The sequence below is a fragment of the Acanthochromis polyacanthus genome, chromosome 11 (genome assembly GCF_021347895.1).
Source record: "Acanthochromis polyacanthus isolate Apoly-LR-REF ecotype Palm Island chromosome 11, KAUST_Apoly_ChrSc, whole genome shotgun sequence".
Classification (NCBI taxonomy): Eukaryota; Metazoa; Chordata; class Actinopteri; family Pomacentridae; genus Acanthochromis; species Acanthochromis polyacanthus.
In genome coordinates this window covers 37045413-37069735 of record NC_067123.1, presented here as the reverse complement: position 1 = coordinate 37069735, position 24323 = coordinate 37045413, and the positions used below count along the sequence as shown (strand labels likewise).

At 43.2% G+C, this 24323-nt stretch overlaps 1 protein-coding gene across 3 annotated transcripts in view; it reads right to left on the bottom strand.

The window, feature by feature from the left end:
* Positions 1–24323, bottom strand: part of efna3a (ephrin-A3a) — a 73531-nt gene that overhangs the window by 15439 nt on the left and 33769 nt on the right. For 2 of the 3 annotated variants that reach the window (XM_051955770.1, XM_022208423.2), the window contains exons 2-3: positions 635–936; positions 282–347 (exon numbers count right to left, since the gene is read on the bottom strand). In XM_051955770.1, coding sequence (XP_051811730.1) covers positions 282–347; positions 635–936 — 368 coding nt within the window. Of the gene's footprint in view, positions 1–281; positions 348–634; positions 937–15063; positions 15164–24323 lie in introns of those variants that run through there. The other variant, XM_051955769.1, reaches the window with a different exon arrangement.

The following is a 24323-nucleotide window of genomic DNA, read 5'->3' as shown; positions in this document are numbered from 1 at the left end:
CACTCTCAAAGCGCTGCTGCGAGGGAAGAGACGCCATCATCAAACCCCTTTGCCAAGACAGCACGAGGCAGAAAAGCCTCTCTGTAAGACGAGAATGTCAGATCTTAGTTTTTCTCTCTCTCTGTCTGTTTCTCTCTGCCTCTTTGTCTCCGTTTCTCTGAGTGTTTGTGAAAGAGATAGGAGGAGAGTGGAAATAAAGTGACACCGAGAGGGAGCGAGGAAACGATGTAAAAGGAGTGGATGCGACACCGAGAGCTGAAGGAAGAGTCGCCGGGTCTCACCAGTAGAGCAGCAGACGTAGACCCTCAGTCTCAGGCAGCTGTGGCCGTGGTGGTGGGTGGGGGTGGCTGCAACAGAGAGCAAACACACACAACATGTCAACCTTGTGCCCTCTGCAGGCCGCCATGCCCTCCACAAGCAGCTGCCCACAACTGCAGCGCTGCAACCGAGCAACCGCCCGTCCTCGGCTGAACTCCCAGAATCAATTAGGGGCACCCACACGCTGTCGATACATGTGGGTGACAGCAGCTGCAGTGAAAGCTCCTCATTATAATCTCACATCAAAATATTGGCTGTGCAGCACCCTCAAGCCTTTTTTCTGCTATCCATCAGCATGTTACCCGGCCTGACTCACAGATGTAGTAGTACTCCTGGCCCACGTTGAACTCGTAGCCCAGCGAGAAGGCGCTGTAACGCTGGAACTTCTCTGAGAACTTGATGGGAGCGTGGGGGGCGTGGGGCCGGTTGCACTCCCAGCGCTTGAAGCCCAGCTGGGGGTCGCAGGTGCGGTAGCCGTGGTAGCTGACCATGTAGAGGATGTACTGCTCAGCTATGAAGCGCTCCAGCGTCCCCCGCTGGCTGGTGTTGTAGTGCGGGCAGTAGATGTCCAGGTAGTCGTTGACGCTGACTTGCACCGTGTACCCCTCCCTCCGAAGCCTGAATTAAAAGACACAGACAGGAAGAGAGATCAGAGAAGTGGCTTGTTGTGATCGTGAGGTTGCCAAGCAACCAGACTCCCAGAAATCACTTGTGTTAGTCAAAAAGCACAGTTTCCTGGAAAACCGCAACTTGTTGCTTTGTGCTTTTGCTTGTAGGTGGAGATTGGCATCATGCTGGTGTCAATGTTCTCATTTTATTTTAAGCAGGGGAGTGAACAAGAACATTTAACAAAAAAAGGATTTCTTTACTGTCTCACTTGTTATTAGTTTTTATCAAGTATCGTTCAAAATGTAACATCCTTTTTTTCTTTATTAATTTGTTGTATTTTTCTCCATGTATTGATACTTTCTATCATCTGATTGTCTTGTCCATTTTGTCACTTGTGGTATGAATGAGTGTAATGCCCCTTGGTTTCAAAGAAGACATTATTTTCAACTGTAGAAGGGTTTAATACGTTTGAGGGATGAACACTGTTGTACATCTGTAATGTCTTGGTATATGTCTGTACACATCACCTAAATGGAAAAAAATGTAAAACCAAATCAAGTAACGAAAATCTAAAAGTCGGCAAATTCACAGTTACATTAATGAGGGAAAAGCTGAAAATCTCACATTTATAAAACTTGAAGTGATGGTTAGCAGTTTTTATTAGAAAAATGATTATTCAGTTAGCAATTATTTTTCTTCTGTTCAGCTAACGGATTAATTCTTGAACAATTTCTACACTGTAGTCAACAGAAAGAGACACGACGAGCTGTAGGCTTTTCTCTGACACCTTTGTTCTTTGAGAAATGAACTTTTGGGCCAGTGGACAGCTCAACGGTTGAGGCTCTGGGTTGCTGATCAGAAGGTCATTGCTTCAAACCCAAATGCTGCCGTTGCTGGGCCCTTGAGCGAGGACTTTAACTCTATATGCTCCAGTTTATCACGGCTGGTCCTGACCTCTGACCTCAGCTGGGATTTCACAGTGCTGTAATGTACGTGTGCTCTTCTATTACATCTTTCTCCTCCCTGTGCATTTGAAACCACACGTTTTCTCTCTAAATGCCTCCCGGCAAGTGCTGAGACCCGTGGTGAGAATGATCATCTGTGCTCCCTCCCGTCTTTACTCCCTCCTTGAGCCGGCTACAGGCCGGGTCACTGAGGTGGAAGCAGATCATGTCAGGCCCGATGTATGTTCTGGCCGCAGGGGAAGGTGGTCTGCACACAGGACATGTCACGGACTAAGCTTCCCCTGGAAACTGCTGCTGTTGGACGAGCAGGCAAAGGAAAGCCGTACTGAGGTCCAGCGCATGCATGTGTGATGAACATGACGGCCTTCAGCTTCTATAACCGAGCAACAGAGGGGATGATGTGACATAATTTCACATACAGCCGCCATGCTATTATCCTCACTGTTTATAATGCTAAGTATACTTATTATGTAAATTACACAGTCTGTAATTAGACAAAGTAGAAGTCATTAGAAGGGCTCCTGCAGGTGAGCTGATGAGAGGGGAATTGTCCTCGGCTGCGGTGATTTGTAACCCTGCGCCTGTAATGACACACTCACGCCATTAGGTGGAGGTATTGTGCTGTTCTCAAACTCCCATCCACTGCACCCATTTTTTCCTACACACTATTCGCTACACGCACACAAACAAAAGACACTTCCACACACTCATAAGCATCTTAGACTGCGCATACATTGTGCCGACACACACGCATATATAAAGGTGTTTTCAGGCTCACACAAACAAGTGCACACGTTACTAGGTCAGGCCTCCAGAGAGATTATTATTAAATTACAAAATGAAGATCAGAAATGTCCTAACACCACCTCTCTCTCTCTCTTTCTTTCTCTCCGTCCTGCTATCTTTCTCGCCGTGGTGCTACATTTTTCTTCTTTTTTTGGATCCTCTCCTCCACTCTGATCTTTTTTTTCCATTGCCATCCCTTCTATTCATTTACACACATGCCGAGGCAGATGAATATCAATTCTCTTAACCGGTGTTCTTTTCGTGGGCCATCAATCTTATCTGTGCTTTCTATCCCCGCTGCTCAGATGTGAGCTGACAGACTTTTGTCTTGCAGTGTTGCGGGAAGAGACAACACAGCTATGCTTCAAAGGGACTATATTTAGAGTTTGGGGGGCTGGAGGAGGTGGAGGGAGGCTGAGATGTGGGAATGGGGGGTAGAAGACAGATAAAGAGGTGCAATGGGTGCGGGGTAGAGAAAGAGAGAGAGAGAGAGAGAGAGTGGTGGATAGACATAAGATGAAAAGTGAGAGATAGAGGGTGCGCTGAATATGAAAACACGCGGCAAGGAGAATCCTTGGATGCAAGTGGCGTGTAAATAAAGTCAGGGAGAGTCGCAGTCATTGAGAAAATAAGTGAGAGGGCAGGAGGAGCTGAATGCAAGGAGGCGAGATTGTGTCCGTGTTTGAGCGCTAAATAGTATTTATAGATGAAAGGCTGCAGGGTTCTACAGAGACAGCAGCAGTAGAAGCAAACTGGTCAGCACTGCATTTGCATTTGAACATTTGAGAAACAGGAAAGTATGCAGAAGAGGCCTCTCAGATGGACAGTAATGTCTTCTTTGGTGCATCCATGTAGATCAGGAGTGTCAAACATGCGGCCTGCGGGCCAAAATCGGCCCTCCAGAGGGTCCAATCTGGCCCGCAGGAAGACGGTGTAAAAGTCTGTAAAATCCCAAACTAAAACTGTAAATTTAAAATAATTTCTAGACCATGGCAAGTAGTTTTGATCATAAAGTAAAATACTAGATTGCAGGGTTCTCGCCAGCGCATTTCAGTGTAACGGGCCGTTACGCTGTCAGTTTAAAAGATTACGCCGTGGTTAGGGCCGCTACGCTGCCTTTCAAGTTGTGGTATTGTGTTTTGAGCACATTTGCTTGCGTAATATTTCCATATTTATGTGAGAAAACTTCTTTATTGGGGCAGTTGGCGCTGTGAAAGAGAGTTACTTTGACAGATAACGCCATGTGCGTTTGTTTTTATCGACTGGGTGCCTATCAAGGTTAATCTATGTCTCCCCACCTCAGCCGTACTTTCCTGTCGATTGACCCGTTCCCGTCTAAAATTAAAAGTCGCTTCCAATCTCGGGGTTACAATTAGCATGTCTCGGTTGTTTCCGTGATGCCATGTATGGTGAATAGTGACCTAAATCACGAGCATTTGGAGCATCTGCGTGACGCTCATTGGCTGACATCTGGACTGGCCGCTCGCGAGATTTAATGAAGGCTATTGTGCATGTGCATAGTGACCTGCCATTACGCTGTCAAAAATCCTGGTGAGAATCTTGTATTGCTCATTGTTCTTTTGACATTTTGTCTCGTGTTTGGAATATTTTGTCTGACTCCTCATGTTTTTGTTGTTTTGTTTCTCGTTTTTGTTATTTTTGTCTCGCTTGTGTTTTTTGTCTTATTTTTGCCTTTTTGTGCTTTGCTTTGTTGTTTTGTGTAGCGTTGTCGTTTTCTGTTTTTTGTCTTGCTATTTCTTTGTCGTTTTGCTTCTCGCTTTTGTCATTTTTCATCTCTTGTGCCCAATTTTGTCCTTTTGTAACTATTTTGTGCAATTTTTTGTCTCTTTTGTTTTATTTCATGTTGCTTGTATCATTTTTGTTGTTTTGTGTATCATTTTTGTAATATTTCGTTTTGCTTTTGTTTTTACTTTCGCCGCTTTGATCGTAAAGTAAAATACTGTATCATTCAGTTCCAAATACCTGTGATTAAATGTTTCATGCCTTTATAGACACTCTGCGATCTGTAAATTGTAATGTGCAAATAATAAACTGAGGCATAATGTTGAAACTGAATTTATTTAACTTAAGAAATTTCAGGTCGTTCATAGCGTTTTGTAAAAAGATAATTCTTTACAAAAAACTGGAGTTGTAGCTATTTATAGGTTCTTATGCTGTGATTTTCCTGGTCACTTGAGACCAAATTGGGCTGAATGAACTAAAATGAGTTTGACACCTCTGATGCAGATAGAAGCTGGAGACAAATCTCCACCTGCCTCCTTATTAATCCTTTTTAGATGCATCCACTGATCATTCCATAAAACACCAGTGAAACGTTGACATTTTCAATTTTTATGGGACATTTATTCCATTTCTTAGCATAGAATTCAAATAACTGTTGCCATTTCACTACCAAAATGGATCCGAATGCATTTTCTGCTGTGAAAACCAATCGCTTCTGCTCCAAATGAAGACGCAGCGCCGTTACTTTACTGTTTACTGTTTTGGTTATCACTTCAGCCTGATCAGTCGGAGTCACACAGCAGGAGGACCATTTGTTTCAAACAAAGTCAGCAGCAGAGGAGGCTCGAGAAGAAAAGCAGGAGGAGGAGGAGGAGGAAGAACAACTGTGGGAAGAGGAGAAGGTAAGGTGGGGCTGGAGGAAGAAAAACAGGAGACTAAAAGGGTGGAGTGAGAAGAAGTGGCTGGCTGGGTGAGAGGAGGCGGGGAGTCCCTCTAGGTGTACGCCGTTATATAAGCAGTCCACTTAGTGGCACAAGACAACAAGGTTGCGGGGCAGAGAGGAATGGAAGAGGAAGAAGAAGAGGAGAAACAGAGGGAGGGGGTGAGAACAGATTTAATAACTTAAGGTGGAGGGGAGGAAAAAGCACTGAGTGATGACAATAAAAGGCACAGAAAAGGGGAGGCAGAGGCCCAGACAGAGACATAACGATCCCCGGGGATGAACATATATGTGGTAAAAGTGCATAAAAAAAGACTGATGGCTCTCATTCGCGCGTTGTCTCTCTTTTTTTCCCCCCTCTTTCTGCAGCCCCGCTCCCTCCATCCAACCCTCTTTGCACTGTGCATTGTCTCTGTGGCGGGTTTTTTGCTGTCTCATCATCATTTTCCCTGTGAGTGGGAGTGCACAGCTAGTTAGTAAAGGCTGCACAAGCTGGTGAAGACTGCCAGGGGAGGAAGATAGCAAGAGAGAGAGAAAAAAAAAAGAACAAGCATGGAAGAATGAGACAAAGATAGAACCACTGCACCTTTCACATCTGCGCTAAAGAGAGTCTTCGGAGAATACTGGCAGTAATAAATAACCCTGGAAAGGTATAGCACTGGAGGGGAAGACACGTGAAAACATGCAGTGGACAGAACGTCTACGGAAAATCCATAACTCCCGGAGTAAAAAATAAAACAGGCAGACGTCATATGTAGGCAGCACTAAATTTAAAATGCACTTCTTACAATACTCAGTGACACTTTGACGTTTTGTCAGTGGCGGTTCGACCGGCATAAGCCCATTCTCTTCATGTAATAACCTTTTTGCAGCACGTCTGATCCACGGTTTAAAGTGTGGTGTCAGTGTTTTTTACAAATTCATGCCGTCCTCCTCATGTGACAGTCACCGTTTGATGGTGGCTCATGTGATAAACCTCCATCACATGTTTTAGATCTGTTACACGGTGAATACTGAATTGAAAGCGCTAATAAAATTGCAGAAAATCTGTTAGAAAAATCCCAATTTGATCTTTTCTCCAAATCCTTCAGCCGTCTTTTCTACTCGTACAAAAGATGCAACATGTAGCGTAGCACTGAGGGATTTGGAGTTGCTTTAATAGAGCTGGCAGCTGAGTTGCTGCTGAGTAAAATAATCAAAAAAATCCTTTTTCAACGAGTCACGGATTCCAGTTTTCAAGTAACTTGCCCAACACTGTTTCTAAGTAATAAAAATGAGGGAAAAATTTATTTCCCTCACTTTCCACATGAGTGGCATCAATCACTTTCTGTTTTGCTTTACTGAGCTTAAAACCGCAACAGATCCAGGTCCTCTGTCATTTTCTTTTCTGTATAATCATTTTTGCCAGATTGCATCAAAGGGAGAAAACAGAGGCACGAGCACGGCTGACTCTTCAGTGAAAATAACACCGGCGCAACTGTATTTGTTTATTTCTTCAGCGTCTCCCGACATGAAGGGATGCGAAAAGTCTGAACCCGCCGAGGTATTCTTCACAGCCACAGAAGTTAGTGCTGTTTGTTCTGCTGCAGGTTCGTCCTACATTACTGCCAGAGGCTCCAAGTGTTTTCAGAAATCCATTAAAAACAGCTGGAAGAGGCGAGTTGTTGCTTTTGACAAACGTAGTGCAACCTTGCAGCAGCAAAGACAGTAATAGCGTCTGACTATAGAATGGAGCACTTGTGGTTTTCATAGGTATGAATGCTGATAGCTGCTGCAGAGAATAAAATTACACCATTATTATCCTTTTCAAATGCACATTACAACAAGAGCTCACATTTATGGAATTACACCAACGGTACAAGAATGCAGTTTGAAAGCAAAGTGGTTCCATTACCCCTCATACGCCCCATAGTTTTCAAAATTATATTATAGTAGGACATGTTTTACTTATAGATTTTGATTTTGTTGCAAAGATTTGGCCTCCTGCTCGCTTTGTGTGCTTGTACATCTAGGAAAAAAATACAAACGGAGCTGTTTGAGTCAAAAATAGCACAAAAGTGTCAGTATGATTTAATTTCACCCTCGTGTCATTCTGCGGGTCAAAATTGACCCGTCTTAAAGGGGAACTTCGTTTTTTTTCAACCTGGGGTCTGTTTTCATTTGTCATTTAATACATGTGAGTGATAGAGAAATGAATTTTAGACATAGCTCCAGTATTTAGCCAGGCAGGCAGCTTAGCAGCTCAGCTAGCAGCTCAGCTAGCAGCTCAGCTAGCGAAAAGTATGGGACAACTTGCCCCCCCCCCCCGCGTCAAAGTCCGCCCTAACGTGTTTTTTTTCCCCCACACTGACCGGCTCAGATAGTCTCAATGAGTGTCCCACAACATACTAGAGATGAGAAGTGAACGAAAACCTCCACATTACTTGGCGATCGCTATTTGTTGTGGTCTGTATCCAAATCTCGGGACGCTAGACAACAAATTTTGTTCCGAAATCACGCGATAGCTTGCGTCAAAACACCGGTGGGGGAAACAGCTGTTTGCCCCATGTGAAGAGAGACGAGTGGAGCGATTTTGTGTCGGATTACAGAACAGTTAGTTTTATTTAAACCTGGTAAAACTAATGGGTCGTCAGTGCGCATTTCCGAGTTGTGGCAACAGAATGGTGCGCTACCATTCACGCAACTTTCACAGACTACCGTACCCGGAGAAGGAAACGCTAAAGTTGTGGCTAAACGTTTTACAAATGGACCCTGAAACTCCAGTTGATGCACTTCGACGTAAAAACTTCGGTAATCCGACGCAAAATCGCTCCACTCATCTCTGTCAAAAATTCATTTCTCCATCACTCACATGTATTAAATGACATATGAAAACAGACCCCAGGTTGAAAAAAACCGAAGTTCCCCTTTAAAGTTTGAAAATGTGGGGGTAAAAAAAAAAAAAAAAACATTCACAGTGAAACTTCTGATGTCCACATTTTCTTTGAATCATTTTTGGTGGAAAAAAAGAAATGTTAAAAAAAGTTTCTAAAGAACATTTACAAAAAAAAAAAACAATCAACCAAAACCCAGCAAAATTCACTGGATTTTGGTTGATTTTTTTTTGTGAATGTTCTTAAAGAAAATATCAGAAGTGTTACTAATACGTATGTAATCATTTTAGATATTTTTAGGATTTTTTTGTAAGATTTTTACTCATTTAAAAAAATTGCAAGAATTTTCTTGCCACATTTGAGGGATTTTTAAAAAATAAAACTTAAAAAAACTTTTAAGGAATGAGGAATTATTTTAATTTTCTTTCTCAAAGTTTTGCAAATTTTCAGAAATTTGGGGAATTTTTTTGGTGAATTTTTGGATTTTTTTCAGACAAGGAAACAATATTTTTTGGTGCCCGTATATGAGGACAACAGGAAGGTTAAAGAGAGGATTTTTGCAGAGATGCCCAGATTCTTCTCACTAACGGTAAGTAATCTATATCTCATTAGCAGTAACACAGGTGTCTGCTTCATTCGTCATTATTGGTTTCCAATATGGCTGCCATGAAAAATTAGTGAATGGAAACTTTTTTTTTTGGTGAAATAATTATGCACAATCCTGCACTCGCTGTGGACCTCTGTGGTGAAAGTCTGTGTTTGTAAAGCTTCCCTCAGTAAAGATGAGGTCAGCGTCATTGATGACCTTAAACACACACTCTCCAGGGTAATCAGCGTCGGCTTTGTCGGAGGATAAACTACCGATGCACGAAACGGCGTGACTTAAAACGCCATCCACCGATCGTCTGTTTACCACCAACAGGACTCGTCCGATCGAGTCCCCCGGCAGACACGAGCTAGACTCTGCTGTTTTTTCTCTGTACCTCAGCACCAAAACTCATTACTCGTGCAAATGACACCGACAACCGTCACAGCACACACACACACACACACACACACACACACACACACAAACACTACATCTCCTGTGAGTTGTCACTGATTGAGTTAAAGCCGCAATTAACGGCCCAGTTTACAATGTTTCGATCCAAAATGGAGGATTGCGGGAGAAACAAGTGCTGAGCCAGTCGGAGGGAAGAGGCAGACACTGCAACTCTCCTCTACTGCTATGAGACCGCAGGGAGTCATCCTCCAGGTCTCCTTCTGTCCACTCCTGGTGTTGGGGAAATTGAGCAACATTACCTTTTCATATTTACCCATTCCTCTACAAACCTCCCTGCAGTTATTCCCCAGTCTCCCACCTTCTTTGCTTGCTTTATTCTGAAAAAAAAAAAAAAGCTCTGCGACTTTTCTTTCCTCGTCTTTGGAAAGTTTTATGCTGTGAAGCGATACATGTTTAACATTCACACTGAGGATCTATGAAGGCTCGGTGTACAGGTGTTGACCCCACTTACAGCACTATATAGTTGTGCTAAGTAATTACAAGTCTCGCTCAAGGACACCTTGACAGAAATTACCTTTTCAAACCAATCACCTTAACAGCAGCTTATTGATTCCAACCAATCACACGTCAGCCTTTCTGCTTGTTGACTGACCTCAGCGTGGACGCAGCATGTCGTCTGCTGCTTCTTAAAGCTTTCTTCTACTCTAACCCAGCTTCAACCCGAATGTGATGTTTTCCCAATGAATCGCTCATTATATCCACAATCCATCATAAAGTGTTAGCTCTCCACTGTGCTGCTGAGAAACGCTGAAATGCCAAAGCTTTCAAATGAATTAATCATTTGGGTAATTAATACGTTTGTGTTGATGTTGCCCGGTCGTGACATTTCCACTCAACGTCGACAACAATGAGGTGAAACAGCTTCATAATACTCAAGACAGCGCCGGTGTAGTTTGACCACGCAGAAAGCTATAGATTTCAGCTTTAAAGTGATATTTTATTGATCTCCTGTAAGTGAAATCTATTTGCTTTCCCCTCTAAGTGAGACCCGGGTCACGGTGCAGCATCAGCTAAAGAACACAAACAGTGGAGCTGACTGTTGCCAGCACAGGGGCTGAGAAATGGATCTTTGAGGTAAGTTAAATGATGGTCCCTCTGCTCGCTGATCCAGCCTGGAAGTTCAGCTGTCCAGTGTCTTGGCTCTTTCTTTCAACTATTTTGAATCACTGTTCCATTAAAATCAAATGCTTAACGAGAAGGGCATGGCACTGTGACCTAGAGGCAACTTCAGCAAGCAAAATAAAAGGATGTTTGAGGAAAAACATCAAGATACCACCTCCTGTATCAAAATCTTGCGCTCCTTGACTTGAGGCCACATTGACTCAAGCCAAGTCTTGCTCCAGATGTCCCTTTTGCTAAGTGAGTGGAGAAAGCTTGAGGAAATGTGAAGTATTAGCCAGTTTAGCAAAGGCAGAAGCAGTTATGAGAAGAATACTCCGGCAGAAACCTGGTTTTAGTCCAAACTAGTCTGACGAGCAACTAACTACGCTGAAAATGTCGAGTTTTTCCAAGTTTTTTGCGATGTTATTTTGAGGGGACACCGTTGCTACATCCTGGGCTTAACTGTTCTACATTGTTGACATGTTTCAACCACGTCTGCGGTCTATTTGATAGCCTCAGATGTCAACATCCTCTGCTTATCCCAGTCCATAACGTGGTTGTTTCTTTTACAGTGGTCCATGGCGGCTGATTTTAAGTTTTCTTGTTCGGCTTTGTCTTTTTGTGTTCTTGTGAGTCGTCCAATTGTTTGCACACAATTGGACGGCCAAGGTAATAAAAACATCTTTTCCTTAGCTGTTGGTTTAAAAGTAATGCTGTTCTAAAGAAAGAAACGACAAAATGAACATGATCCATCTAGCGGAGGAAATGAGTTGAGACACTAAAAGGTTTCTATTCCGTCTCTAGAATCCTCCAAAGATCTCACATGATGCCAAACATAAGAGCAATTTAGAAAACAAAATGCAATATGTCTGGCACAAATGCTTCTCTCTGATATTTTTTGAGAAAGAGTAATGAATCCTGTAGTCTACAAATAATCAGAAAACGGCGAGAAACCCATAATCCCTATGGGACAGTCTACAAATTGCTAGCTTTGCCCAAAAACCCCCAAATATTCAAATTAACACAGAGAAAGACAGAAAAGGAACAAATCCTCACATTTCACATGCTGGAAGCAGCAAATGTTTGGTATTAGTGCTTGATAAATTTATTTAACACCTAACTGACAAATTATTTCTTCTGTTTCGACTGAGGATGCACAAAAAGGTGTTTGAGCATTAATGCATGCTCAAACCTGCATTTCATTTTGTCTCCTGCATAATTTTACCACTTCAGGCCTCAAAAAATAGCTCAATTAAAATAATATTAAAATTGAAAGTCACCCTTCTAATTATACTTTAGGTGTGCACGCCAACAGACACGAGCTAAAAGACTGGTGGACTCCGGCCTGAAGCAAAGGCCATTCGGTGTTTGCTTGTTGGCTCGCTGGGCATACTTGTTTGAATTGTAGCACAGAGGGGAACAAAACTGATCATGATCAACATAATAATGCCATTTTCACCCGCTCCAACCTCTGATTAAATCACTTGCAAAGCATTATGGGTTGCTGCCAGCTCGTTCTGAGGAAATATGAACAGGCATACATTTCATTGATTAATCTATGTGGCTTAAGCTGCTCTTTACTTTCTAGCCATCCACTGAGGAAGTTTAAATATCAAACAGAAATATGGATGACACAGTTGAATATTAAACTGCGGCTCTCATCCAGCTAGACTCTGAATAAAATAAATGAAACAGAAGCAAGTAGAGGCATCTTTTCTTAGCTTTTATTACAGCGTAATGTTTCCAAGCGCCACTCGGGAACATTTTTTTCTGGCTGTAATTGGCCCCTGGGCTTTGCATTGGTGTGGCAGCTCACACTGGCAGCAATACGGCCTCACACTTTAGCGACCACTCAAATCCAGCAATTAAACTCCCCAATGCTAATGACTAGAGTTGAGTTTAACTGGGATTTCAAGTGGCTACAATATCAGTGGTATAGTGTTTGTTTGGTCCAAAAATCTGCTCATGAAATTTTAATCGCAAAATGGAACAACTGCACAGAGAGAAGCAGCAAAATGGAGAAAGACGATGGGATTCCTTCCTCTCCTGATGATAGAAAACCTTCAAAGGTATCACACAAGCGGATGCCGGCCCGCAGTCACAGGCAGCATTGAGAAGTAATCCATCCCGCTGAATTCTCGGTGTGATTATATCCTGCGACACGCCGCGATAACAAGGGTCCATCTCTCTCAAGGTGAGGCTCTAATTGTACCTCACTATTAAAGGCTTGATCGCCCACATCTGCTCTCTCTGTGAGCTCGCTGCTCTCTCGCCGTCTCACACCCGACCCCCCCTCCCGGCCTCTCGTTCACTATTTATCTGCTTCTGCTTTGCAGAACGGTGTCGTCAGATGGTGAAAAAGCACATCTCCCTGTCCTCCTGGCTTCGTCTAGTGAGGCTTGTGCTCCTGCAAGTGCTCCCACAGTCACACATGGACATCACGAACTGTACCGAACCTGTGAATAACGACTACGTTTGCGTACGCTTCATGTGCAGGTAGGAGTTTAGCATCCTCTAAACATGACTCATCACTAAATGTAGCCTTGGATGCAAACAGTTTGGAGTCTTTTAACCCTTTGAACTTTACAAGCTGCTGGATCAGGTTTGAAAAGGACCTTTTTGATCATTTTAAAAATTGCCAAAATGACACCATTCGTCAGAGCTTCACAGTTTAAAACTAGAAAGAATTGTCATATTTTCTACTTTCCAACAGTCCTTTATCTACTCATCTGTGACATGCCATTCATGTAGGAAAGGGATCTAAATCTAAGCTTACAGCTGTGATAGTTCATCAAACTAGTCTTACTCTCTATTTGCACAAGAAACATTCTGTGAAAGACTGAAAAATGGTGCACCATTGACTGAGATGTGACCTACAGTGATGTGACAAACCTTTAGGGTCTTTTCAGAGACAGAGAAGCAATTATTGTAGAATAAAAATGAGTGATATTTAATCTGGATTAATCCAAATTAATTGACAGCAACTCTGTGATTAATCTGATTAAAAATTGTAATTGTTTGACAGCACTAATGGAAACAAATTACAAATGTGAGTTGGAAAATATCCATATTTTTAGTGTTGGTAACAGCTTTCAGCACTAAAAAATGTTGTTCATGTTGATTCCAGTTGTTTGTTTCTTCATTTTTGTGACTGAAATGAATCCTGCTTTGGTTTTTCTTTGTTGTGATTTACGGTATTCTAGCATTTTTATACTGCATGAAAGACCTTTCTGAGTTCCCTCTACTTCTAATCATGGTTGTGTTGTTTCTATAGAGGTGCAAGTCTTTAAAAATGAGTCAACAGTGAGTAAAAACGTGATGGGTATCGGTCAAATTACATCTAGTAGGTTTTTCCCCCCTTGTAGACCATGTCATTGTTTCAGAGCTACTGGTTGCTTCGGTTACGGTGAGACGCATAGATACAAAGACAGACAGATCAAACTGAATATTACAGTGAAACATGAGTAAAAACGTAACAGGAGCAAAAAATATCCAGAAACTACGTGGAGTTTAGACGGTTTAGGAGGTGGTGCACTAAACAGATGCATCCACAGATCTAAAAACACGACACTGGCAACAGCTCTGATTAATTTAGCAGAGGACGAATACAGGAAGGAGAAGATGAACCGACCCGTTTGCTGCTTTTCAAATAGAAAATTGAAACGGCTGGTGGCATGCTGCCTGACAGGAGAGACGACTACTTGGTGGCCAAAAAACGAGGAGCCGATTGTGAGCCTGAACGCTGGAATGTATGATGATTTTATGATTGCGTCCTTTCAAAAACATGTCTAAAACTAAATCAATCACACTGACAAAATGCTAACTAATCGCAAAAAAATGAATCAAGGCCACTTCTTCTGAATTTCTTTTAAAAACAAGACATATTTGTCTTTCAATGATATATTCTGTATTTTGCTGTTCTGCTATATATTTTCTCACTACATTCACCTAATGGACTGTCTGACCTGCAAATTAGGTGATAAAATTGTACAAAAATAAGAAAAAGTGATAGAAATGACAGAATACGTCTAACATGTAGAGAAAAACGACTGACTCACATATTCTTGGGGCTGTTGAAATGACAATCAACATCCACAATCATTTTCCTTTCCTCTGGAATTCATTCATTTCTGCACCACACCAGTCCAGAGAGAGACCGCTTGAGATTTCCAAGCAGAGGTGTCAGGACATTGCAGCATTCAAGCCCCAATGTGGACGTCTTCTGTTATAAAACCAACATATTAAGTGTGAAAAGTGGCCAGTTTCAAGGCTATTTTCTTTCCTTCCGTATGCTGCCACCCAAATATAAAAGGTGTTGACCTGAAAGAGACAAAGATTCATCCAGAGAGACAGAACGTGAGATAGCGAAGGAGCTGTGACACACAATAGAAGCTCTCATCAAGATGAATTCTCCACAGTCCACACCCTCAGCGAGGGTGCCAGGCAGCTCCCGCGAGGCCACGTGGCCACGTCCAAAAACTAAGTGCTTATCTTGCCAATCTCCAACTGTCTGGCCACTGAAAGCAAAGAGGCCACACTGGAGAGAGAAAGACCGAGAGGGTTTACACGCACACGTCACGCATTTAAAGAAAACCTACAGCAGATTAGGCATCATGACCACAACGAAATGGAGATAAAGGCTCACGAGGCAACAGTGCCACTTACATTATCTTTATAAAGTGCAGTATGGAAGCTTTGAAGTTCAGTGTGCGAGGGGCTCGGCTGCTCTCGCAGGAAGTCGACCACAGTAGGGTGTTCATTTTCAAAAACCTCAGTCTTTAAGCTCCTACTCTGGGCTGCCACACATATCCCTCCCTCAGCCGGCACAAAAGAGAGGAAAGAGAACAAAGAGAAAGAAAGCGGGAGAGGGGGAAGAGGTGGAAAGGAAGAAAGAAAGATGAAGGAAAGTAGTTCTGGGTCAGATTTAGACTGGACGATATTCAGCCAGCGCCAACCCTAATGGATGCCAAGCAGAATAATCTGCTCTTTTATCTCCGAGCCATGGCAACTGCAGGGTTTCATGTAGGTACGCAGCCCCCCAAAAGACCACCAGAAGCACACAAGCACACACACTTTTAACACTATGAAAGAAACCTCAAAGCGATATGAACCCACACCCTGATCACTGAGCTTAAACACAATCAACTTTTGCAGATAAGCACCCTTAAGTTATTTTACTCCAGTTTGTGATATCCCCCAAATACACCAAACCTACAGAACCACAAATGCACAAACACTTCCTAGCGGTCCGCCATAAATAATTCACCAGCTTTCTTAAAATAACCCATCACCCTTTTAAAATATATCCTCTTTTCTTTGTGCAAACAACCCTCCAGCTCGCACAGCGGAGTGGTCATGGAGTAATTATTTACACGTTCCACCAGAGAGCACTGATAAGAGGCCGTGTAGGAGGAGAGAGAGCTACTATGGGGGGGGGGGGCGAGGACGAGGGAGAGTCTGCTCAGGTAGCATGTCAATCTGTGGCCCATTAGCAGGTGATGCCAGGCAGGCGTGCTCAAAGCAGCTCCCAAGGTACGACAGACCTTTCTCTGCTGAATAATTGACTGGCTGCAGCAAACGTTTTCTTTCTCACTCCCCTCCGTTCCTCTCCGTCTCCTCACCTGCACACTTCCTCTCTTTCGATTGTTCTTTATTCCTTCCCTCCCCCCTCTTCTTTCTTCCATCTCTGTGACTTTTGTGTTTTCTTCTCCTCCCCACCGTCACTCCACATCTCCCAAGGCCACGGCTTGTGAAGGTTGCCGTTGCATATGGGCTGCTTATGTAACCGAGGACATACAGAAAAAGGTGCATTCTGAATTCGCGGCATCCTGGGAGAGGCAGCGCATCTCTCAGCGTGTTTACTTCTCCAGGACAATTTTCTAACACCACAGCTGCTGCTGCTCGGAAACGCGTGCAGACGGTGACAGGAGAGGGAGACTGGGAGCACTGGGAGCAGCAGGCTGAAATGCTACATGTTGGTGCCGTTTTCTGTTTAGACACTTCCAATAGATGGAGAGAAGATTCGAGTGGACGGAGCCTTGAATACTGAGCAGGCTCAGATAGGCTTCACACAGATAGACCTGGAACAGAGTGAGGGAGGATGAGGGTGGAGGGGGATTGTTAGACCACACAAAGACACTCAACGAAATCCACCTGCTCTCTCAATAGCCACAATATCTCCCTCTGAATATGGAAAGCCCCCTTTCTGGAACAACTTTGTGATGAGGCACAATACATTATCTTGAGAAATCAAATCAAATTCAAACGCCCCCCCGCCTCCCTTCCATGTGCAGCGCAGCATCTGGCCAGGGCCATTAATGAATGCCGCCTAATGCCATCTCCTAATGGAATTGCCTTGTCTTGGAGTTCACTGCTGTGACACCGGCTCAGCAGAGGCAAAAAAGATTACTAGAAAGATTAAAAGACAGAATAAACCAGAGGCTGTGCATGACAGGCAGCCAGGCCCCGAGATCACACATTAGATAATTGGTGCAAAAAAAAAAAAATACAAAAAATCCCCCGTCTTTGTCTCTGCTGTGTTTTCTGCTGGGGTTTGGAAATGGTGGGCAGCAGATCCCCGCCTGGCGTGCTGTCACACCTCCACACTGAAAACTGTTTGAAGAGCCTGGAACAAAGCCTGTGTGCTGCATGTTATGTCTGTGTGAAAATGTTGCCTTTGTGGGCCGGTGATGAGCCTAAATCCAACAGCATAGTGAGCAGTTCTTCACGCAGCTGGTTGGATTTGGGACCGACGCCGTGCCGATCTTACTGACATACACAGGCAGGCACAAATCCACACAAATATAAGCACACACACACTTTCTTCCTCTCTCCAAAACAAACACCCTTTCACTCCACTACACATGCAAGCTTCATCTCCCCCTCTTATTGTGCTAGCGCATCTCTTTCCTCCTGTATTTTTTCCCCCCACTTTGCTTTGCTCCACACTATCTTTCTATCTATCTACAATGTGTAGTTATCTCTCCCTCCATCTCTTCCCCTCGCAGAGCGGCCCAGCAATGGGCTTGTGCCCTTTCATAATTCATGGAGTTGTTCTTATGGCTCAGGCAGCCATGTCGGATGTGAATCTGTGCGCCTCAAAGGCTCACTCAGCCTCCAACTGCCTCAGCCAGGAGGGTTACGGCTCGAGTGTTCAGGTATCATGCAGGAGGAAATCAACACGCTCAATCACACCTGTATCACACAGCACATGCAAAGCTTTTGTTTGAGCCTCCACAGACTATACCGCTCTTTTCTGCAGCAAGGATTAGGTTCAGTCAGAAATCAGTTCCGAGCATTCATCAAATCTCAGCAGAATCGTGTTAATGATAAGCTGAAATGATTTCTTTATGCTATTACTCTACAAATTTGTGAGTTTTTGTCATGATTCTGAGCAGAACATAATTAAAAACATTAAGAGTACAGAAAGTTTGATGCTTAAATTAAAGTTAGCTTATTGGATTTGTGCATTTGAATGCACCGTGATTCAACGTTATTGCCAAACATGCATAAACCTCTATTCCTTTTTTAAGCCACCTGAGGCAACATAACAAGCAGTAAATACAACAGTGACATATTATCACCTTAGAAATTGTTGTGGCAAATTGCTTATTTGCACACGGAGCAGATATGGAGCAACAGCAGCGATCGTTTGAAGTTGTGTTTGTGCTCACCTGATGAATTCGCTTTCATTTAACTTCGCTAAACTCCTGAGGGAAATATCTGGTTGTTTAGCTGCTAAAAGCTCCACTATGTTTCCACCAGCTAACAATGTTGAGATCAGTAGGAGTGAATCAAACGTTGAAGCTGCAAGTCAGCAAACTGATTAGCAGAAAGAAGCTAAAATGCCCCGCAGAAACGAGTCCGAAGATAATTCTTTAATTCCTTACTCAAGGTTCCACGTTGTATTTAGTAATGAATCCAGTGATAAAGTATCAAGTAGTGCAGCTTTACTTATCCTTATAATCACTTCAACTACACTCATGGAAAAAATGATTAGACCACTCTTGTTAAGTTCAATTTGTTGTTAATTTCAATGCCTTGTACAACTAAATGTACATTTGTTTGGACAAAGATAAAGATAACAAAATTAGCTCATATAAGTTTAATTTAAGAGCTAATATCTAGGCTTCTCCCATGGTTTTCTTCAGAATAACAAAAATCCTTTTGCCCTGTTCCGCCCAAACTGAAACAACCTCATCGTCACTGATCCACCCCCATGTTTTACTGTAGGGGCAGACAGTCTGGTTTGTAGCTTCTCTCGGCTTCCTCCTAAACAGTAAGTTGGCTGGAGTGGACATCAACTCAACATTGGATCCATCCCTGAAGAGAATCTTAGAACAATCATCAACGGTCCAATCCTTGTCATCCCAGCAAAGAGTAACCAGGCTTTCCTCTGCCTTTCTTTGAAGAGCTTCTTCCTGCCCTGTGTGACTTCAGACCAGCTTCAACAAGTCGCTTTCTAACTGTCCTTGCACAAGAAGTCCCATTTCTCCACAGCGTTCACTCAATTTTAAGGTCCCTGGAGGTCTGAGGACGATTCCTGACACAGGAATGGATGAGTGACGGTCATCTGGTGGTAGAAAGACGTTTCCTGACCAGCTAGCAGTTTGATAGAACCATGTTGGGCTTGTTATTTCTTGGTGTAATGAATGGCTATCTTGGAGATCTTTGTTTTTTTCTCTTACTCATGCCAAATTCCAGCAGTGCCAAGATGGCTGTCTTTGTGGCTTCACATAATTCTTTAGTTTTTGGCATTATGTGAGAGCTGACAACTTGTAAGTTGTGCTACGGCTTGAATGTCAGCAGGAAACCACTCTAGACCTTTACATGTTCTGTGCTGCTGATGACATGAAATGTCCTCTTAGATACCCTGGAATACAATGAAGCTGAAGCATGTCAGATAGGACATAAAGTATGATGGAATCAGCTGCATTTTTTAACGTGTTTATTGTATTCTTCAGGTAATACACCTTTAGTGGTAAAAGGCATTAAAATGAAGAAGAAATTGATGAAAATAAGGGTGGTCTCATCATTGTTTCCATGACTGTATATCACTCAGTCCAACTCATAGGCAGACGACAAAAAAAGGAAAAAATCTGAACGTATCCACATGCACACACACATTTCAAATAATGAAACGACACGACAAGTTCAGCATGTTCTTGATTCTACATGACAGATTTCATCGGTCAGTCGATTGGAAGCTGAAGGAAGCTGCGGGCCGTTTGGTTCTCGCTGAGCAAATCTGTGGCTGAAATGTTCCATGTGGCACGAAAACAAAGGATGACAGTCTCTGCCGAAACAGGCAGCTGAATTTGTGAGTATGTTCACTTACTATATGCGCACACAGATAAGCACACACACACACACACATATCTGCCGGCGTACAATCCCATTAAACACACAGCAACCTCCACTGTTAAGCACCCACAGCTGGGCTTTTCTTTCCCCAACACACCCAGCCCAGATGAGTGACAGCTTTACGGACATGTTCTGAACGCAAAAACACACAAGCACATACATTACACTCACACAACCACCGCGCGCACACACACACACACATCGCCTCACACCAGCAGAATGAAAAGGAGACTCGTTAGCCACTTTAATCAATGTTAATCACTGCAGACTCGCCTCACTGTCAAGACTGCGACAATGTCTGTCTGAGGAGGAAACGAAGAAAGAGAGGAGAAAAAACAGACAGAGGAGGCAGAGGAACGCAGACAGACTGGGTGGAGCAGGGCGGGGAAGAGTGTAAAAATGTGAAATGGTATCCAAAAATATACGCTGCCCACGGAGCGGTGAACCCGTGGCAGTTTTGATGTACTTTATCTTGTTTTTCAAGGTCTGTTTTCTTGGGTCCAAGCGGCTGAGCCTCGGTGGGAGACGTGGTCGGGCCGGGCTCGTGCCGACGGGGTTTAATTTCAGCCGGGGGGGGGGGGTGGGATAGAGGGCACAGAGAGGCAGGATGGAAGAGGTAGCTGGGCAGAAAGATAGAGAAGGCGGATAGGAAAAGGAAGAGATGAAGGAATATAGAGGGTAAGATAAGAATTGTGTCGAATGGGTGTGTCGGAGGGAAGGAGGGGAGTTTGCCCAGGCGTGGAGATAGTGGAGAGGTGAAACGCTTTAAGCGAGGCAGAAGAAAGGGATGTAGAGACGGAGGGCGGCAAAGGAGGGAAAATTGAAAGATGAGAGGAGAGATTATTAAGAAAAGATGTGTAATGCATAAATAACCGGTGACAAAAGGAATGGATCCGCTGAATGCACTGTGGAAGTAAAGGAGAGAAAGGAAAAAAGCATTGTTTTGAAGTTGGAGCAGGGACCGGTGGAGGCCAAGGTGAAAGGAGAGCAGCGGGGAGGGGAAGGAGACAGCAGATTGGGGCCACAAAGTAACAGACAGATTGTGTTTATCAATATGTAATACAAATGTGGGTGTTATGAAATAGGCTTTGGCCTTCACGGTTTAACCAAAACTTTAGTGCAAAGCTTAGCCGTCGTGCAGGCAGCCGGCGGGAGCACAGGCTGAATAGTAATGTCTGCGAGTGGTGATTAGAATTTCAGATACAGACAGGCAGGCCGCTTTGCCATGAATCCTGGGCCTAATGCAGCCGGCCTGTGTAGTGAGGCACACAGGAGCTCTGAATGTGACCTTATGTGCGTAAAGATAGAATACTCTAAAAGCCTAATGTACTGAGCCCTGTGTGTGCGGCTGTGCATTCAAATGTGCCGAGGCTCGACAGAGCAAGGTGATCGGACCACATTTAACAAATCCGACTGTAAACACGCGTGGCAAAGCAAACGCGGGGCTGAGCGTCGACCTCACGCCTCACATTGTATTAAAGCGCAAACTTCGCATGTCATTTCTGTGAAGTTTGTCCGTCCGTCTGGTATTGATGGCTGTCAGGATGGAGGGACGGGCAGGAGGCGGAGAGGGAGGCCGGGGTGAGTGGTGTCAGGGTGGAAATGACAAGAAGAAGCAGATGGAGGGGCAGAGATCAGGAGAGGAGGAACAGAGGGTGGAGTGGAAGAAAGAAAAGAGAAGCAGAGAGAGACAAAAGGGACAGAGCTGGAGAGTGAAGAAACAAAGGATGAGACAGAAGGAGAAAGGAGCGAGAGAGAGAGAAGGGAGGATAACTCCCTCCCTCCCTCCATCCTTGTCAGTCTTTATGATCATCTATTCCTCGTCTCTTCTCTATCAGCCACTCGGTATCCTTCAGCACAAAACCCAAGTGGAGATGATGAATTGAGATGGAGAGCAGAGAAAGGACGAAGATTAGCAAACAGAGAGAGATGATGAAAAATGACAAACAGGGGTGGGGGAGAAGGAGGAGGAGGCGTTAAAGGAGGAGAAAGTAAAAAGTGGAGGGAGGAAAGGTGACATTGGGGGAGGAGTGCAGAGGAGAGCGAGCCGCTGGCTTTTAGCTGGAGGACGGCCACAGGATGACATTAGAGGAACGCACTTTGGCTGCTCCTGCTGGGAGGTTCTGCACATGAGCACACACAAACACAAAGAGGCAGGCGGATAAACAGACACATGGACAGACAGCTCTGTCAACACACACACACAGGTAAAAACAAGCACCTGGTGCTGCATACTTATGCCTGCTAACCTGTGGGGAGCCCGCCCTGCCTCCGCTCCACCTCTAGTCGAGTTTGTGCGCTGGCCTGATAACCTTCATGGCAACTGGGCTAAACACACACTCAGGGTGACAGGTGTGCCTACCTGGAAAAACAATGATAAGTTTGTCTGCGAGGGCTCCTGAGGGCTGCTGCCAGTTATTTACAATGCTGATAAAATTATTAGCACCAAAAAATGGAACGTTTGCCACGTCGTAACTTTTGCCAAATGGACATTATCACGTTGAAACAGAGTCATATTTCAGTGCTAATTTTATAACAGCACGGATGTTACTTATTGCGTGGATTAGACAGATAAATCAGCCTGCTAATAAGACTGGCCTTTAATTAAATATCAGATGTCAGCCAGTCAGGGCTATAAAGTAAAATCATGGACTTTTGTCCCTGCACAGATATTTAAAAACAGACCATTAAACCAGTGATGACATTTATTTTATTTTATTTTCTACTCATTCATTTCGTTGTTCAATGTGATGCTGTGTACTACTTCTATTTAAAAGCAGTACTGTGTCTGGGGCTTTTCCACGCTTTTGCATGCATCCTGCCAGTTCAGTTCCAAATTAAATTCATTAGCCGGTGATTTCAAGCCAGCAGCAGGGCTGGAAATGCACTAATTACAATTAACATCATTATTGCAAAGTCACTTTTTAGGCACCTGTATGTATTTATTTTATTTAAAAGCCAATAATTTGACCTTTACCTGAGTAAATCGTTTGGTTTTCTTTCCAATCCAGTTCAGCGGAAGTGCTGGTCATGCTTAAAGAGGCATGTTATGTGAATAAATGAGTGAATGAACAAATTAATATCAGTTATTAAAAATGCTGGTTTTAGTCTTCAAAGTAATCCAGACGTATGCACTTTTTGTAAACAACTTCAATACATTAGAAGTGCAATGACATCAGCACTCTGAACCCTAAAACCAACCAGCAGCTCTAAAATGTGTTTTTTTAAATATCGGCAAAATTACACCATTTATCTCAGCCAGAAAGTGTAAAAATACTATCTCAGGGTTCATTTTTCCAGAAGTCTCTGAACGAGTCATCTGTGAAGAACTCTTCCACTGCAAATCATAACTCAGAATAAGCTTAAAATCAGGATATTTCCTCAAAGTCACTTTATTCTCTGTGTCACATTTATAAAATTGCTAAAAAATGAATCACTTGTACCAGCAAGATTCCGTAAAAATCTAAAAATTCTCTGCTCCTCTGTGCAACTGAAACGCTATTTGTGGCCCAGCAGCAAGCAAAGTTTTTGTGGCAAAAATTCAGGAACCTTTCGGTGGAACTTCAGGCTGTGCTTATATAGAGCAGATAGGAGACAAAGTTGAAAACTAATTAAAGATCTAAATAGAAAAATATTTATGCTACATAGTCAGACTTTTTTCAGTTTTGGTGATACCTGTGTGCAAGCTGAAAAAAATGTTGCACATGGTGATTCCAGAAATTTTCCATTGCTGTAAAGCAAATTAGGAAATTTAACGAACTTTTTTTCCTTTTGCCTGATTTATGGCGTTCTAATATTGTTCTGGACAAAACAGATTTTTGAAGTCTCTCCTCTTCCAGGCATGTGTTGTTTTCATAGAAGTGCTGCAGTAAAAAATGGGGTCAAAGTGAATAAAAATGCAACAGGAGCAAAAAAAAAAATCACCCAGAAACAAAGTGGAGTTTAAAGGGTTATGGATCCTGTGTACAAAAATATACAGCAGAAATCCTAAGAACAAAGCAAATGATGAACATAGATGAACGAATCTGGTGCTACTTTTGAAATAGTTCAATAAAGAAACTGCCTGGGATCCAGAGGTTTAAGCAACATGGGGTTTTCCTTTCCCTGTGCAGGTGTTTTAGCATCAGCGTCTGGTTTTAGTCAGAGACACTAAAACAGACAAACCAAAGTGAAACAAACAGTGCAGATCGCCCACACACAGATTAAACCAAGTCCTTGACTTTTGGAGGAAGATTATGCATTTAAAATTCAGTGCCATCCAGAACTAGACTTAATTTTTATATGGAAAACCATCTTGTAAATGATTATTCAACTAACAAAGAAATGAAGTTAGTGTTAATGAAGGCAAAAAACCTAGACAAGCTTGAACCGGTTATCTGTGTCACATCATTGTACATCGAATGTTTGTGGCTACATCAAACTGAAGAAAAATAATTAACAAACCTTTAATTTATTCAAATAATGCCTTCAAGACCCGTCACGTGGCAGCGAGTGACAAAACCCAACAATAAGTGACTGCAGAACCAAAGCCAGTACAGGCTGTATTTGTCAGAGGAACAAGA